Source organism: Pelodiscus sinensis, chromosome 20 (assembly GCF_049634645.1).
Source record: "Pelodiscus sinensis isolate JC-2024 chromosome 20, ASM4963464v1, whole genome shotgun sequence".
NCBI classification, from domain to species: Eukaryota; Metazoa; Chordata; order Testudines; family Trionychidae; genus Pelodiscus; species Pelodiscus sinensis.
This window is the reverse complement of record NC_134730.1, coordinates 20,974,327-20,991,589: the sequence shown is the minus strand read 5'-3', so window position 1 is coordinate 20,991,589 and position 17,263 is coordinate 20,974,327. Positions and strand designations below refer to the sequence as shown.

At 43.5% G+C, this 17,263-nt stretch overlaps 1 protein-coding gene and 1 non-coding gene across 3 annotated transcripts; both read right to left on the bottom strand.

Moving 5' to 3' along the window:
• Window positions 1–1,470: 1,470 nt before the first annotated feature.
• On the bottom strand, window positions 1,471–10,808 carry C20H17orf58 (chromosome 20 C17orf58 homolog). 2 transcript variants are annotated; one of them, XM_025180512.2, is made up of 5 exons: window positions 10,734–10,808; window positions 5,867–6,493; window positions 5,646–5,735; window positions 3,510–3,701; window positions 1,471–2,971 (listed from the first exon to the last, which is right to left on the bottom strand). In XM_025180512.2, the coding sequence occupies exons 1-5, from the start codon at window positions 10,765–10,767 to the stop codon at window positions 2,781–2,783; spliced, it is 1,134 nt and encodes a 377-aa protein (XP_025036297.1). In that variant the 5' UTR covers window positions 10,768–10,808; the 3' UTR covers window positions 1,471–2,780. The 2 variants fall into 2 exon arrangements, with proteins under 2 accessions (XP_025036297.1, XP_006110654.1); XM_006110592.4 differs by lacking the exon at window positions 10,734–10,808 and adding an exon at window positions 8,665–8,815.
• A 5,333-nt stretch (window positions 10,809–16,141) lies between these two features.
• TRNAR-CCG (transfer RNA arginine (anticodon CCG)) lies at window positions 16,142–16,214 on the bottom strand. The gene has a single exon. It is a non-coding gene; the product is annotated as a tRNA-Arg (tRNA).
• Between the last annotated feature and the right edge of the window lie 1,049 nt (window positions 16,215–17,263).

Here is a 17,263-nt window from a genome sequence, read left to right as displayed (position 1 = left end):
GAAGTTGTATCTCTTAACTCGACTTTGTCCTGCAGTATAGACGTACCCCGAGGCTAAGTCTACACTACAGAGTTTTTGCCCCAAAACAGCCTTTTTTTCGCAAAAACTCGCAGAGCATTCACATCTCAAACATGTTTTTGTGCAAGTAAAATGAACAGAGGGATTTTTCCAGTTGGGTATTCTTCCTTCTATGAGGAATAACTCCTTTGTTGTGCAAGCGCTCCTGTGCAAAAAGGTGTGTGGGGACAGGGAACAGGTTTTTTGCACAAAGAGGCAATTGAAAAAAGCACAGGTACCTGGTGGCCATTCTGTAAATAGCAATCAGTTTCCTTTCGAGAGTGTATCCATGCAGTCTGGATGCTCTCTTGCACAAAAGTGCATTGCTTTTTTGATGCGCTTTTGCAGTGTGGATGCGCTCTTGCACAATAAGTTTTTGCAGAATAGCTCTTCCACAAAAAGCTTCTTGTGCAAGAAGCCAGCAGTGTAGACGTAGCCTTACAGTGTAGATATACAGCAGATTCAAAAGTCAGTGGTTCCAAACTTGAATTCTACAAAGCTCTCCTGGCTGGACAGATTCATACAAAAATTAAGATTATTTGCCTCTGTGACTTCTTCCTCCATTCCAGCTCTGCAGCATCTTGAAGCTAACACAAGTTTGGCTGCTTGTATATGAGGGGCAAATTTAGTTCATCTTTGTGTAGCTTTGCCTCAGAAATGAAAAGATACTTATAGTGTGGTATCTTCCTCCCCATATACTGGGGGGAGTTTGAATTCATTTTAACTTCTATAGTTCACTCTGAAAACCAAACTACTAGCTGCTTCTATTGGATTTGCCTGTGCCCACAGTCCCAGTCCTCTGTTATCCATGTTGGTGCTAGTCTTTGCTTGGTTTCTTCTTATCCTGACCAGAGTTCCTTCTCTGAAATGTTTTTAAGCAGTCTCCTATATTTAATCTGTTGTAATAGTGACACATCACAGGTGGGACCGAGGATGGGAGATTCCCATTGTAAATGAAATTTCACTGACTTAATATGAATTTTGGACTCATAAATCAGTGCTGAGAAGCTTCTAGCCCACCTTTGGGAACACATTTTGATAACAGCAAAAGATTTTACTGCTATTGAAAAGACACCTATTTTTCCCCTCTGGTAAGGGAATCAGGGTCCCACAAACTGTTTTAAAATAACTTTTTTATTACTAGCTAAGCCAAGTTGTTTTTTTTTTTACTTGTTTTTTAAAAAATGTTAACTGGATCTTTTCCTGAACTTAAGTTTCTGCCAACAGCGTAGAGCTGGTTAAAACTGATGAAAAGGTTCAAAAGCTGGATTTGAAAGAATTGAAAGCCGCAGGGGGCTATTTAGGAATATTTCATACCAGCATTTCCTACAAGGAACTAAATATACAAAAATATTTGTCTCACTAGGACTCAAACAGTAAAACAAACAAAACAAAACACACGTCCAACATAGAACCGATTCCAAAGAGGAAGCTTTACTGTTTTGCAGCTACAATCCTCATACAGTTGTCTTCATAGAAAAATTACACCAAAGACAATAGTTTCAGGGTTAAATATCCACTCTAGGAGTGTAATTAGGCATGCAAAATGTGTATGCCAGTGGATGACTGATTTGCATACCTCGGTACCACAGTTTGTATGTGCAAATAGGTAGCTGTACACACACTAATTGGCTGTTAGTGCATGATTTGTATTCAATTAATGAAATAAAGCGTAAATTTTTAACAGTGTAATTAAACAGTGGACCAATTTACCAAGGGTCATGGCGGATTCTCTATCACTTGACAAGTTTAGAATCAAGATGGAATGTTTTTTAAAAAGCTGTCAGTATATATTTATTTAATTTTTGCAAAGGTCTATATAGAGCATGTGTTATATAGGAAGTCAGATTGAATGATCACAATTGTGCCTTCCAGTTTTGGAATCTGTAAAACCTACAAAACATGCATGTAAGCTCAAATAAGATGTGCTGTGGAATACATATTTTGAACATGTTTCTAAATTACAAGAAAAATCTGGTCCCTTATGTTTGATTATATATGTAGTATAATTATATATCTGAATGTATAATTATATATTGTCTCTATAGTTTCCATGTTAAAGAACAGTATTATGTTCTTTACTCCTTTGATACTGTTTCAGAAAAGTCTACATATTTATGCTGTGCAGCCTTTGAGCTACAAATGATCATGAGACATGTTAAAAATTAAGGGTTTGAATGCTCTTTTTTTAAATCTCCATTGCACTGAGAACTTTAATACCAGTAAATGTATGGTTTTGAATAGTAAAGCAATGAGACACAACAGATCTTCAGTCATTCCTGATGTACGGAAGAGGTACTTACAAAAGAATTTAGCCCTAAAAATAATCAGTAGGTTTATTTTCCCAAACTTGAAGATTTAAATTGTGTATTACAAAAAGAATAGCTGACTATTTTGAAACCACATGTAAAAGGAAATTCATTAACCAGTTAATGTTTGTTAGACATTGAATAGACTGGATATCTAGACTGTGGTTTTTTTTTTCTTTTTGCATGCTATATATAATCAAAACATTTAAAATAAACCTTTTTTTTATTAGCCATATGAGACACCAGCTGCTTATCGTTACTGGAGACAGAATTAAGCAAGAGCTGAGCTGCAGTCACTCTAAAAGAATCCTTATTATGGAAGGAAGATCAGACTCCAAGTAGAGACCAGTTTTGTTCTGGTAGCTGAAGTGCCAGTGCTGCTTAAGCCCCAGTAAAGCTGTTAGCACTGTAGCCTCATCTACACTTGGTGTGGGCTGCCCCTTGTACTTTTCGATCCCTCTTCCTGTTGAATCTTTTTACATAGTTGCTGCTGCTCCTTAGCAGCCCATCTCCTGGCCGTAGACGTCCTCGCAGGAACTGCAGCAGAGGTGCAGGCAGCTGCCGTCTCTTGTGGTAGATCTGACCCATCACAATGTATCTACTTCCTGCAAGATAAAAATCACTTACTGTGCTGGCTTATTTTTGTTTAATTTCCTTGGCTTGTTTCATTTTAGATAAAAGCCTGTTCCAGTTTGATTTTTGGAGATTGTTCATGTTTTCTTTTAAAATAAACTGAGATGAAAACTAAATGTAATTGAAGTAGCAAAATTCAAATTATTAATAAACCAACAAATGGTCAAAAACTGGAACTGGTCATGCAAACTCCTGTCAGCCAGCACCTTGACTTTTAGGTGTTGGCTAAAAGAAGACAGGTCTGCTTGCTGGTGAAAGCTTTCAGCAGGATAAATGTTCTACAGAATGTATCGAACAGGGGGATTGAATGGCTAACCGTTCTGCCTTGCAGACTGTTGGGCTTCTTTTGTAAATATGGGGAAAACAAAGAAAACACTTTGTTTCCCCTGCTCCTAAGTGAGTCAGTTTCTTTTGCCCAAAAGATCCCATGAACCCCAGTTCAACCTGGGCTAAGTGAAATCCCAAAACACCTAAAAGAGAAACAGACTGACTTTAGCTGGGATTCATTACCAAGTTTAAAATCTGGACATGGTTTGCTGCAGTTTAAAGCATCCACGATGAGAATGTGAACTCGGAAGAAGAAGCCATCAGGGGCGATATACAGGCGACTCATCTTGTATAATCCATCGCTATTTACCAAGAGCGTAACCAGCCGGATTCCTTTCCCCAGTGTTTCCACATCGTGAACAATCCCATTCACTGCTGTTTTAAGAAGAGAGAGAGGAACAATCATCACTTGTTACACTTGCTAGTGAAACACTGATACTCAACTCATGATACATGTGGAGGCTCTAAATCAATCAATGTGGCAGTGATTTAAAAGTCTTAAAAGTGTATAAAATACTTCAAAGTTGAGTCTTATGTATTGTTGGATAACAGCGAGGTTGGAAACAGTGGGGATAAGGGTGGGGTTGAATATTCATTTAAAAGGAAGAAAATGAAACATTTATTGAAGTATTATACAGTATTACTAACACTATCCAATTTAAGTGTGCTTGCAATACAGCCTGATACGGTAGCATGAGTCCTGATCAAGCAAACCACATGGAGCTGTGCTACACCACTTCTGCCTAAGAGAGACTCAGGATTGGGCTGAGTTAACCAAGGGACTGGAAAATCCCCTGCACGTATTCTAGACTGACAGTGATAAAGTCACTGGAGAGGTAAGACTAGAAAACTTCTGTGACACAGGTCAAGGCCACACCTGCTTCATGGAGTGAAAACTTCTCTTTGATGCAGTCCCTAGACCTTTAATCTCTTGATGTAAATTCATGAGTAAAGCCCCTTTTGTGATCACTCTAGGGGAACCATGACCATGCAGATTAATGTTTGTTCAGGCTGGGTTAAGAGGCATGCATCTCTTTACAATTTAAGTAATAAATGAAATTGTTAATCATTAAAGGATGAAATATGCAGAGGGTACAACACCTTAATCAGGGAACTAGGTCCTGGATTTAAGATTTTGACTAGAAGGATATTAGGGGATGCTTCCATTTGTAGAAAACACTCGCTAATTTCTAGTGAGGCAAAACAGATGCTCCGAGCATGCTTATTTTCTGGAACTAGACACACCTAATAACTGGCAATAAAGATTTATTTTACCTGTCTGCTTTTAAATATTGAGAGGAAAAACCATCTCTAATCACTGCTGCTTTGATGACGAGAGACAGTTCCATTCAAAAAATGTGTGCTCCAATTTCCAGAGCAATTAACCCAGATCTATGCTATCTTTTTCTACCATCTGTGGGTGTGCAATCTGGCCATTAGAACCTAATGCAGCATGACTGTTGCAGGTGGAAGCCCTGTAAAGCTAAAGCAGCATCCTGGATGCAGAGAACATGCCTGGGTAGCTCAAAACTCCTTAGAGGTAGGTAAATCATGCAATGGCACGGCACTTAAGCAATACTGCTACAGATGGAGAGAGAGAGACAGGTATTCACTTAGTTGTGGGTTAATAAGAAATGAAGAATCATACAGACAGCTCCTGAGATGGCTTTAGCACTGATAGTGACATGCACACGGACTGGAGGCACCAAGAGGGCCAGTGCCAGACCAACAGAAAGGGGATTAGAAAGTGAAACACTATTGATGCTATTTATGCATAGACGCAGCTGTGATGGGTACCTTAAAACCAGGTATTAGCTTAGGATGGAACAAGCCAGGGAAGACTTTTACAAGCAAGATTAAAATTTGTGTGTTATAGGTTGAACCTCTCTAATCCAGCACTGTCTGGACTGGCAACATCCATGGGCTGGCATAAGTTTAGTTAGCCAGTTGTTCACTTATCATAGTTGTGGCCAAGTTCCCTGAGGACCCATAAAATGTGTTTACAAACACCAGTCCTGGCTCTTGGTGTTCTGTGCTGTTATTTAGCCCTAACTTATCCCAAAATTTAAAAACACTAAATAGTCTAGTAGCATCTTAAAGACTAACAAAATATGTAGAGGTACCATGACCTTTCATGGGCAAAACCCACTTCATCTCAAAATGTCTTCTAAGAGCCCACTAAGCAGTGAAGTTCAGCACCAGTTAGGTCCGGAGGGTGCCAGACTAGAGAGGTTCAACCTGTAGTAGAATGGTCCAATACGTGACTCTGCTATGCCTACCTGCAAGAGAGAATATAAGCAATAGGAACAAAAGTCTTACCAAACTCACTCCCACAGAAAGCCTCTGCTTCATCCCTCTCCCTTCTGCATTCTGTCAGGCACACCTTCTCTTTGCTGTCAGCATCTAGAACTGCAATAGACACACATGTTGTGGATGTGCAGCATTAACGCAACATGCCCACTGGAATTCAGGAGTGAACATAAGTAGCGCTGCTCTCCTGAAAGGACACAAAGTCCCTTCTTCTGGAGGCACCCCCTCACCTTTTTTTAGCACGTTGAAGTAGTACAGAAGGCTAGATGACTGGCGGTTGGTGTCCCAGGCAGGCTTGGTGATGTTTCTTAGAGGGTCATGCTGTTTGTAGGGATTCATCTTTCCAGGTCGGTTGAGGTGATCAACCATATTGGGATCTTCTGGTTCAGCTGCCCCTGTGTCTTGGAAAGGATGCATCTCAGCTAACGTCAAGGATCTGTCTTTATAATGGGAAAATGCTCTATAAGGGAAGTGCGCTGAGATGCTGTTTGCTGCCTCGGACTGAAGCCTATCTGCATGCATTCTGTTGGCATGGTTGAAGTCAAAGGAATCAGGTCCCTCCATGTGGCTCTCAGAAGCCAGGACCTTGCCATCCTGGTGCGGCTCTTTCCGCAGCCCTGTGTTGTTTTCCAGCGAAGTCTTGCCTTTCTTCTTTTTGTCTGGTGAGACTGAGAGGATGCCAGCAGTTTTTGGCCACTGCAGGTTAGCTGGAGACAGCAACCAATGCTCTGTGTGATTCTCTTCAGCAACACTGCTGCCTCTAAATGGGATCTTAGATTGGCTTGGTGTAGAGTCTGCTGCGCTGTACCCATCCTTGCTGAGTGCCTGAATGGGTTTTCTGATATAGGGCAGGGAGCCTGTGTGCAAAATAAACAGAAGAGAGACAATTGCTTTAACTTTGGGGGCAGGAGGCAGAAACAACTTGTAAGCTCTCTGGGGTCAGAGACCTTCTCTGTTCTATGTATATACAGTGCCTGGCACAGAGGGGGGGATGGCAACTGAAGCCGCTAACCATTTATCACAATATAAACAATAAATGGTCCACTAATTGGAATAAACCAGAGTTCCCAGATCAGATCAGACAGATTCCACTTTCTTTATGTGGGGACAGATAGCACCTGCTTTTCTGGGCATCCAGGCTTGTGGGACAAAATCTGATTTAGCTTCTCATTTCCAGAATGCTGCAGGGTTGAAAAGATTCATACAACAAAACAATCTTTAAAAAAGAAAAGAAAATCAGGGCCAGAAACACAGGAAAAAGATTGGAAGGGAACTTTCTAGCTCCTATTTCAAACAGAGTCCCAGTAACCACAACACGGAACTTGGCCCAGCTGCATGCGAGCTGAACCCTGGTGATCTGCATTTTTACTATTATTGTTACAAATTAAAAACACAATTTATAAACAAACCCGTCTCTCTAAAGAGCCCTGAAAGTCCAGGGAGCATCCGGGGGAGCAGGATTCACACCGCAGCTTGGGCTGATTGTTTAAAAGACTCAGAGAACGGAACTATTTGGTTTTCCCATCCATGGGACGCCTTATTGACAATGTCTTCTGGACTTTTCAATGTACATGGATTTTGAGGCCTGCTGAAAAGATCTTTATCCAGAGTTTTGGATTTCTGACTTGTGCGCCACAGAGCTGTCAAGGCGGCCAAAAAGCCCATGTTTGGTAGAAAAGTTATTGCTTCTAAGTAATGATCCGTTGCAGTTTGTTCCTGATGGCAGAAAGGTGGGATTGAGTGATCTCTTCTCTTTATTTCAAAATGAAAGTTAAGAAATTGTTAAAATACAATTGTGGTTTTGGTACAGGCAGGTTAATGGCACAGTGCAAACCAACTGGGAAAATTTCCAGGTCTCATTTCACATCATCCCCTTCCTCTTTTGAATCACACAAAGCAAAATGACTTTCTTTTTAAAGAGTTTCCTCTCCCCCTGCAGTTTTTTCCCCTTCAAATTTGTGGTTCCCTCTTCCTTTTCAGCCTATTCATGCCATAAAGTTAGTTTGCCAATGTAGGGCATTTAAATACACTTCACACACAAACAATCTGGGTGCTCACTGTTTGTAGTTAACAGTGTGTAGGAGGCAGATCCTGACATACACAGAGGAATAAAGTCCTGGTTTATCTCCAAATCCTGATTCTCAACTGTTGACCTCACGATTACTTCTTCATTGCTCTCACCAGCTGTTGTCATGGGAAAGATTGCCTGATATTTGGGCTGAATGCATAGGAAGTCAGAAATTTCCATGAAGTTGGGAGGGGGTGGAGGGGGAGTACAAGCTGAAGACTGACATGCCAGAGTGCCCTAGAGCTGGACTGTCTGGAGTCATGGCGCCTGAACAAGTCCTTTCAAACACATCTCCCACCTGTGATTTTTACCCCTGAAACACACTTTAACTAAACACTGAGTTTCTAAGGAGCTTCTAAGGAGAAATTACACATTTTGTCATGATCCAACTTTCTAGTTTACACACACATAATGGAACTGCCACATAGTGCAGTTCTTTTATGTCCACAAGGAAAGATACATCTTTTACCTCCATGCCCCTCACAGGATGCAGTAACAAACCCATTTAGGCTGACATGCAGAAGGCACAGGTGGGAGCTCAGAACAGCTGAACCAGATCAGAGATTTGGAGCCTACTGGAGATCGTGGGGAGGGGATATAAAAGTCACACACAAGAAACCGCACATCCAAACCACTAAGTAACTTACAAATCGCTCAATACTGACTAACGCAGGATTCATGGCACTAGCTTATTCTCTGTTGCTGTCAAGCTGCCCCGGACATAAATCTTCCTCTGACACATCAAGCATCTCCGCTTGCTTTCTTGACCAATGCTCCTTTCCTCAGGTCTCATGCTTGCTGCTGCAACGTGCTGAAACAGATGCAGCTGGAGAAGGCTGTCAGGGCATGAACTGGAAATAGTGTGTCCAGTCTGTGGGAAAGAACTATGCGCAACCTCTTCCCTCCTTGCTGGAAACAGCAAACCTGCCCTTTTCTGCTTTGGAATGTTAAGAAACTTACCTGCCACCAATTTGGACGATGGTCCCAGGACAAAACAGAGGAGCCACAATGCTTTGGTTGTCATTTTGAAGGAAACCTTTTCCAGATTCTAAATGAACTGAAGTCTTTTATGCCCTTCCCCCTGGTTCATGCTAATGAGAGGCAGCCTTAGGGGAAACATGAATCGCTCCCTGGACAAACCATTGGAGCAAGACCAAGCTGCCGCAATCCTCCCACTGCCACTTCCTAAGAGAAATGTGCATGGAGCCCCCCCACTTTGGCTGCAATTGCCTGAAATCTAAATGTCAGTTCTGTCTTTGCCCGATTAAACGTGTATTTCCCTAAATTTCTACTATCTACACAAACTGGTGGGGTTTGGGGTCTTGTTTTCCTTCCCTGCCTCTGAGAGGAAATTGTACAAAACATGTCAATGGATAATTAGATACAAGAAACTGCATTAAAATGCAGCACAGAGAATCAAGGAACACATCACCTCTACATGTCAGCAGCTACTTTGGGGGTGGGATGAACTCACCATTTATGCACAGCAGGCTATAATGGATGTACACTTTTTAAGGTAAATTAAATTGTACATCTGGCTATTTCAGTCCTTACTTGATGTGGGTTTTGCAAATTTTTTATAATCACTGTCCATTCACAATAGAAAGGTCTCTGTAGTATCTAATTTATTTTAAAACCCAGTTTCAGTTACTTGAATGAATATCTCTAGTAGTCTGACACGCCTCTTCTCAGAGCTTATACACACTTTATTAAGGTGGGATTCATTTAGACTAATATGTTAGTTTCTATATAACCAGTTTAAACACTTGAAGACTTTTCTTGTTACCAGGCAAGATGGTCATTGAAGCTGCTTATCCCACTGTCTGACAGAGGATGAATCCGTTAATTTGTGCCTAGATAGTGCTTTGACCACAAAAAAGCACTATCCAAGTATTGTTGAAGATCATTAGAAATATCCTGTAGGCTGTTACTAAAGCATATCTTTACAGCCGAAGGAAAGCTATGCAACTGAAGGCCCCAAATATTGCTGAAAGGTGCAGAAGCGCTAATGAAAGGTGCAGCCAGGAAAGTAACTCAAATACTGCTGAATTTTATTTTACAACAGACAGCCTACCCCTAAAATCTGATTTACTGAGGGACCATCTCCACTCCTTAATATATTTGTTTTCTATTACTAGCTCTCTGTACAACTTTCCATGAATGATGTACCTAGATACTTGATTTTAATATCCAAACAGGAAGGTGCAACTTGCACACCTAAATTTCAGTTTTTGCTGATTATACACAGTATGTATTGTATGATCCTTAAGCAAAAGTTTTATTTGTAACTAATCCAAGCATGACTCTGAGATGTTCAGAAACCCTTTTTCTCAATCTGGTATTAGATATTTTTTAACATTAGCTTCAATAACATTGTTATATCTATCACTTAGTTTATGCTTAAATGGTGTATTAAGAATGATGAATGCATTAGTAATAATATATGTAAACACTCTATGGATTTCTAACATGCTTATCAGCATACTCTGTACCAAGTTACCAGTCAAGACAGCATGGTTGGGAGAATACTACAACTTTAGTATTGCCTTGCTGAAGTGAATGGTCAACTTCCATTCTATTTAGTTATTTTAAATAAAATAGGGTATATGAAAACTAATTTTGTTTGCTACCAGTTAGAATAGAAATTTTAATTTGCTGACAGCTAATATAGATAATTGATATTTCTTTATAGCTGGATTACCTTATCCATGAAAGTATGTATTCCAACACATTTCCAAGAAGCACAAAGTCTTATTTCAAATAGCTAGTTACAGTTCATTCTCTATATATCTCAAATGGTTTGCAAGATGTAAGGAAATATAATACATATATGACCCTATGCTTTAATGTCTCATATCACATGTTAATTCATTTTCTTCTGATACAAATGCCTTTGAAATGTTTTAATTTCAAAAGTATTTTAACATGGGGAAGAAACATTTTAGAAATCTAAACTCAAGACACAGTGCTAAACTAGATTCGCAACTGGTGATTCATGTTAAATACCTTAGCCATTTATATTTTATTACTTTGGCTGTTTGGGAGTTGTTCCATCAAGTGCATTCCTCTCCATTTCACATGGGACTGGGAGGGACAATGTGGAGCTATGTATCAGAGAAAACAATGGGGTGGATTAGATTAAATGAACAGTTCCGGAACATTTACCTAACATGCTTCTATGAAACTGTGCTATAGCAGACAAGGAGCAACACAACCTGCAAATAATTAAGTGAATTTGTTGTGCTTCTTTAATTGTTCAACTCTTTATTTTTAAACTCCTCTAATAGTGAACAAGTCAATGGGTTAGCACCTGAACACCAGGCTCAGTAAGCACTGGTGCCCCCTGGAGGTTAAGTAAAATAGGTGCCTATACTCTCTCCTGATGCAGCATTTTCCTCCTCAGGTAGGGGATGTATGGGACAGGATGTGAGCGGGAGGGTACATCTACACAGCAGCATTATTTCGAAATAACTAGCGTTATTTGGAAATAGTGCCAAAATACTGTCAAGCTGCAGGACTTCTTACTCTGACTCCTGTAACCCTCATTGTACAAGGAGTAAGGGAAGTCAGAGGAAGAGTGCTCTATTTTGAAATAGGTGCTATGTAGATGCTCCCAATTTCGAAACAAGCTATTTGGAAATAAGCTACGTAATTGACATAGCTCAATTTACATAACTTATTTCGAGTTAAGCCCTGCTGTGTAGATGCACCCTGAATAGTTTATGGGCTATTCTTTCTGGGGCTAGTTTATATCTACCTAAGGAGTACATATGTGAGATGCATCAGAATCACGTGGGCCATTACTATAAATAAACCATTAAATAGATACAACCTTCTGATGCAACTATTTGGCAGTATAATTCAATCAATTTTACTATGCAGCCTCTCTCCGAGTTACGAACGAGTTACGGACGAAACACTTGGCCGTAACTCGATCTGTTCGTAACTCGGACCCCATTGAGTTACACGCGACCGCGTTGTTCGTAAGCGCGGATCACATTTGTAACTGGGGGACCGCCTTTACGACCGCTCCATGGGAACTTTGGTCGTAAGTGCAAACGGTCGTAACTCAACCGTTTGCAACTTGGGGAGTGGCTGTATTGTTGTGTCTATATCTGAGTGTTTTTCTTAAAAATTCAGCTATAGTAAAATTTTAGTTTCCATGGTAGCATTGTGGACGATGTGGTGGTTAATATATCTAAAGTGGTCTTTGAACCACTGGTGGTGGGATGACTTGCATGACTGGAGCGCTGTCATGGAAGGGTATAGACTGTTCAGGAACAACAGGCAGGGGAGAAAAGGAGGAGGAGTTGCACTATATGTAAGAGAGCACTACGACTGCTCTGAACTCCAGTATAAAGAGGGAGAAAAACCTGTTGAGAGTCCATGGGTTAAGTTTAAAAGAGCAAACAACAGCATTGATGTTGTGGTTGGTGTTTGCTACAGGCCACCGAATCAGGTGGATGAGGTAGATGAGGCTTTCTTCGGACAACTGAGCGAAGCTTCCAGATCGCAGGCCCTGGTTCTCGTGGGGGACTTTAATCACCCTGACATCTGCTGGGAAACCTATACGGCAGTACACAGGCAATCCAGGAAGTTTTTGGAGAATGTTGGGGATAACTTCTTGACACAGGTGCTGAAGGATCCAACCAGGGGCCGTGTGCAGCTTGACCTTCTGCTCACAAACAGGGAGGAACTAATAGGGGAAGTGGAGGTGGGTGACAACCTGGGAAGCAGTGATCATGAGATGGTAGATTTCAGGATCCTGACCAAAGGAAGAAAAGAGAGTAGTAAAATACACACCTTGGACTTCAAAAAAGCAGATTTTGACTCCCTCCGAGATCTGATTGGCAGAATTCCCTGGGATGTTAACATGAAGGGGAAAGGAGTCCAGGACAGCTGGCAGTATTTTAAAGAAGCCTTATTGAAGGCACAGAAAGAAACCATCCCGACGCATAGCAAGAGAGGCAAACATGGTAGGAGACCGGACTGGCTTACAGGGGAAATCCTTGGTGAACTTAAGCACAAAAAGGAAGCTTATAAAGAGTGGAAACTTGGACAAATGACCAGGGAGGAGTTTAAAGGTATAGCTCGAGAATGCTGGGGGGTTATCAGGAAGGCGAAAGCGCAAATGGAATTGCGACTGGCTAAGGATGTGAAGGATAACAAGAAAGGTTTCTACAGGCATGTTAACAAGAAGAAGGTGATCAGAGAGGGTGTGCGGCCCTTAATGGATGAAGGAGGTAACCTAGTGACAGATGATGTGGGGAAAGCTGAAGTACTCAATGCTTTCTTTGCGTCTGTATTCACGGACAAGGTCGGCTCCTGGACTTCTGTGCCAAGTGACGCAAGATGGGATGAAGATGGACAGCCCGTGGTGGGTAAAGAACAGGTTAGGAACTATTTAGAAAAGCTACACGTACATAAATCCATGGGTCCGGACTTAGTGCATCCGAGGGTACTGAGGGAGTTGGCAAATGTCATTGTGGAGCCTTTGGCTATTATCTTTGAAAAGTTGTGGAGATCGGGAGAAATCCCGGATGACTGGAAAAAGGCAAATGTAGTGCCCATCTTCAAAAAAGGGAAGAAGGATGATCCAGGGAACTATAGGCCAGTCAGTCTTACCTCGGTTCCTGGAAAAATCATGGAAGGGATCCTTAAGGAATCCATATTGAGGCACTTGGATGAGAGGAAAGTGATTAGGAATAGTCAGCATGGATTCACAAAGGGCAAGTCGTGCCTGACCAATCTGATTAGCTTCTATGATGAGGTAACTGCCTCGGTGTACATGGGGAAGTCAGTGGATGTTATATACCTTGACTTTAGCAAGGCTTTTGATACAGTCTCCCACAATATTCTTGCCAGCAAGTTAAGGGATTGTGGATTGGATAAATGGACGGTAAGATGGATAGAAAGATGGCTAGAAGGCCGGGCCCAGCGGGTAGTGAGCAGTGGCTCGATGTCAGGATGGCGGTCGGTTTCTAGCGGAGTGCCCCATGGTTCAGTTCTAGGACCGGTTTTGTTCAATATCTTTATTAATGATCTGGATGAGGGGATGGATTGCACCCTCAGCAGGTTTGCGGATGACACTAAGCTGGGGGGAGAGGTAGATACGCTTAAGGGCAGAGATAGGGTACAGAATGACTTAGACAAATTGGAGGATTGGGCCACAAGAAATCTGATGAGGTTCAACAAGGACAAGTGTAGAGTCCTGCACTTGGGACGGAAGAATCCCAAGCATAGTTACAAGCTGGGAACCAACCGGTTAAGTAGTAGTTCTGCAGAAAAGGACCTGGGGGGTTACAGTGGATGAGAAGCTAGATATGAGTCAACAGTGTGCCCTTGTAGCCAAGAAGGCTAATGGCATATTAGGTTACATTAAGAGGAGCATTGCCAGCAGATCCAGAGATGTCATCATTCCCCTTTATTCAGCTTTGGTGAGGCCGCATCTGGAGTATTGTGTCCAGTTCTGGGCCCCCCACTACAAAAAGGATGTGGACGCATTGGAGAGGGTCCAGTGGAGGGCAACCAAAATGATTAGGAGGCTGGAGCATATGACTTATGAGGAGAGGCTGAGGGACTTGGGTCTGTTTAGTCTGCAGAAGCGAAGAGTGAGGGGGGATTTGATAGCAGCCTTCAACTTCCTGAAGGGAGGTTCCAAAGAGGATGGAGAGAGGCTGTTCTCAGTAATGACAGATGGCAGAACAAGGAGCAATGGTCTCAAGTTGTGGTGGGAGAGGTCCAGGTTGGATATTAGAAAAAACTATTTCACTAGGAGGGTGGTGAAGCATTGGAATGGGTTACCTAGGGAAGTAGTGGAGTTTCCATCCCTTGAGGTGTTTAAGTCTCGGCTTGACAAAGCCCGGGCCGGGTTGATTTAGTTGGAATTGGTCCTGCCTAGAGCAGGGGGCTAGACTTGATGACTTTCTGAGGTCTCTTCCAATTCTATGATTCTATAATCCTAGTGAAGCTTCTTTTTTGCTAGCAAACTTTAGTGAAACACTTATAATATATGATTCCTTCTTCCTACAGAACAAGTATAGATCTACAATTTTAGCACCCATAGATCCAAATGGCAAAATTTGTTGCAGTGAAAAACTGGATGAATTCCCCATTCCTAATCTCCCCAGAGAAAAGAATACTAAAGTTCTGATGCCATCACATCCGATGTGTGATTAATAATTACTCACTACAAAACACTATGGACCCGATTTTAAAAGTAGTAGCTCCACTTACCCTTGCGAGGGCTAAGCAATTCAGATCACTAAAAACCATTTTCAAAAGTGACAGAGGCACTTAGGAATCTAGATGCCATTAACTTTCAATGAGTCTTAGGGTACGTCTAGACTGCACTCTAAAATTGAAATATGGTATGCAATTTGCACGACACAATTTGCATATCTTATTTCGATTTTATTTTGAAATAGGCTATTTCAAAATTTGGCGTGTCTACATGGCGCCAAATTTCGAAATGGAGCACTATTTCAAGACATTCCTTATTCCTTGTGGAATGAGGGTTACAGGGATGCCAAAATAGCTTGTCTGTTATTTCAAAAATTATTTTGAAATAGTAGACATGTTCCTTGGACGCGGGGCAGCTATTTTGGGATACCAGAGGTATCCCGAAATAGCCTTGCAGTCTAGATGTACCCTTAGGCTCCTATGCCTTCTGACAACAGGAGTTAAGCTGTCACTTAGGCCTTACGATGCTAACTAGGGTTGCCAGATGGTTGCAACAAAAATACCCTCTCCCAAAAGATGGGAAAAAAATTCTGTGGAAGGGGAAAAAAAGGGGGGGAGGAGACCAAAGTTGTTGAGCGGGGGAAAAAAAAGGGGGGGACTCCAAAAATTCTACCCTGCCCCCAAATCCAAAAATTAAAATAAAACAGCATTGCCCTAAATTGCATAGCTTATTCTGAGGTAAGGGTGCAGTGGAGAGACTAACAAATAGATACATTTGTTACTACTATATATATTACCACGAGTTTTTGTGGGCAAAACCCACTTCTTCAGGTGAGAGGGAGTGGGGGAAAAAAGGGAACCAAGGGGCAAGGCCTGTCCCAGGCGGGCTGCAGCTTCTGCTCTGACAAGCCCCCCGCGGGGCCGCCTCCTTTGTGCCCAGCTCGCCCTGGGTCAGGGGGGCCGGCCCCTTCCCGCCTCCCAGCAGCGACAGGCGGGACGTCTCTCCGCGCGCCGGTGCCTGCTCACGGGCCAGGCCGCCGCTGCACCTGCGGGGAGTTCACGGGCCGAGCTGCCCTGTGACCGCCTGCCTCGCGCTGTCAGCTCGAGCGAGGCCGGTCCTGCCCCATCCCCTCGCCCGCCTAAAAGGGGATTAGCGCCGCGGCGGGTTGCAGCCCCTGGCGGGCGAGCGACGACGTGCAAACGCCTCAGGAACCCACCAGGCTGCGGCGGCTCGCTACAAAACGTGTGACAGGCACGACCCAGATGGGACTCGAACCCACAATCCCCAGCTCCGGAGGCTGATGCCTTATCCATTAGGCCACTGGGTCACCCAGTGAGCAGGGAGAGCGGCTCGCTCTAAAGGCCCCGCCCGACTCGCCGTGGCTCCGCCCCGGCCCAACCTGTCGTACTTGATTTCAGCCTTACTCTCAGGCCCCGCCCAAGATGGCCCGCCCCCCCCCTTCCAAGCCCAACAAACTGACTCCGCCCCGCCCCAGCCATTTCAATCAACAAGGCGCGCGAAGCCCCGCCTTGAGCACTCACGGCGGCGCCGCCTCCGGGCTCGCGATACGCCCTTAGCCTGTCAGCGTCCTGTCGCGAGCCCCTCCCCGAACACGCGCAACAGCCGTCAGCTCCTCCCTCCCCGCGCGCCGTTAGGTCCCGTGTGTATGTGTATCCCCCTCCCAACCGTCGTCTGGGCTCTGGCCTTTGGCTCCGCCCCCTCTCGCGCGTGCAGGACGCAAATCTTTCCTACGGCCCCCCACAGCTGTGCGCTTTGCCCTTGCCCCTCCCCCCCTGCAAGGCTAACGTGGGCTTGTCTCCCCTCATAGACCATCCATGTTGTCATGTTCTCCCACAGGCAGCGCAGCCATTAGCCCATACTGGGCACCCCAGTGCCAGCATGTCTTCCCCCCTACCCCCTCCCCCGCTCCCCACGCACTGGCCTCCCTCTCGCTGGCACCTCGCCCCAAGCTCATTGCTTTGGTTGGCAGAGCTGCATACCCAGCTAGCCTTTGTGGACAGGAGCAATGAAGCGTGAAGCCCACCAGCACAGAGCCCAGGGCCTGCCTTCCCTTGTATCAGGCCTCCCATCAGCATTGGCCATTGTGGGAAGACCGGATACTGGGCGACACGGGCCTATGGTCTGAACAGTACGGCCGTTCCTATGTTCTGTCAAAGCCCTTGCATGGTGACAAGTTTCAGTGCAGTAGCCGTGTTCGTCTGTTTCAGCAAAAACCATGAGGGGTCCTGTGGCGCCTTAAAGATTAACATTTATTTGGGCATAAGCTTTTGTCTGGTAGAGCCCACCTCGAATGGGCTCCAGACTGTAAAAGCTTATGCCCAAATAAATGGGTTAGTTTGTAAGGTACCACAGGTT

Coding starts and splice junctions, on each gene's coding strand:
- C20H17orf58 (XM_006110592.4), bottom strand. CDS start 8,728: ATGACAACCAAAGCATTGTGGCTCCTCTGTTTTGTCCTGGGACCATCG. Junction 3,702..5,645: donor TTTCTGTGGGAGTGAGTTTG/GTAAGACTTTTG, acceptor TTCTTAAAACAG/CAGTGAATGGGATTGTTCAC. Junction 2,972..3,509: donor ATGTCCAGATTTTAAACTTG/GTAATGAATCCC, acceptor TTTATCTTGCAG/GAAGTAGATACATTGTGATG.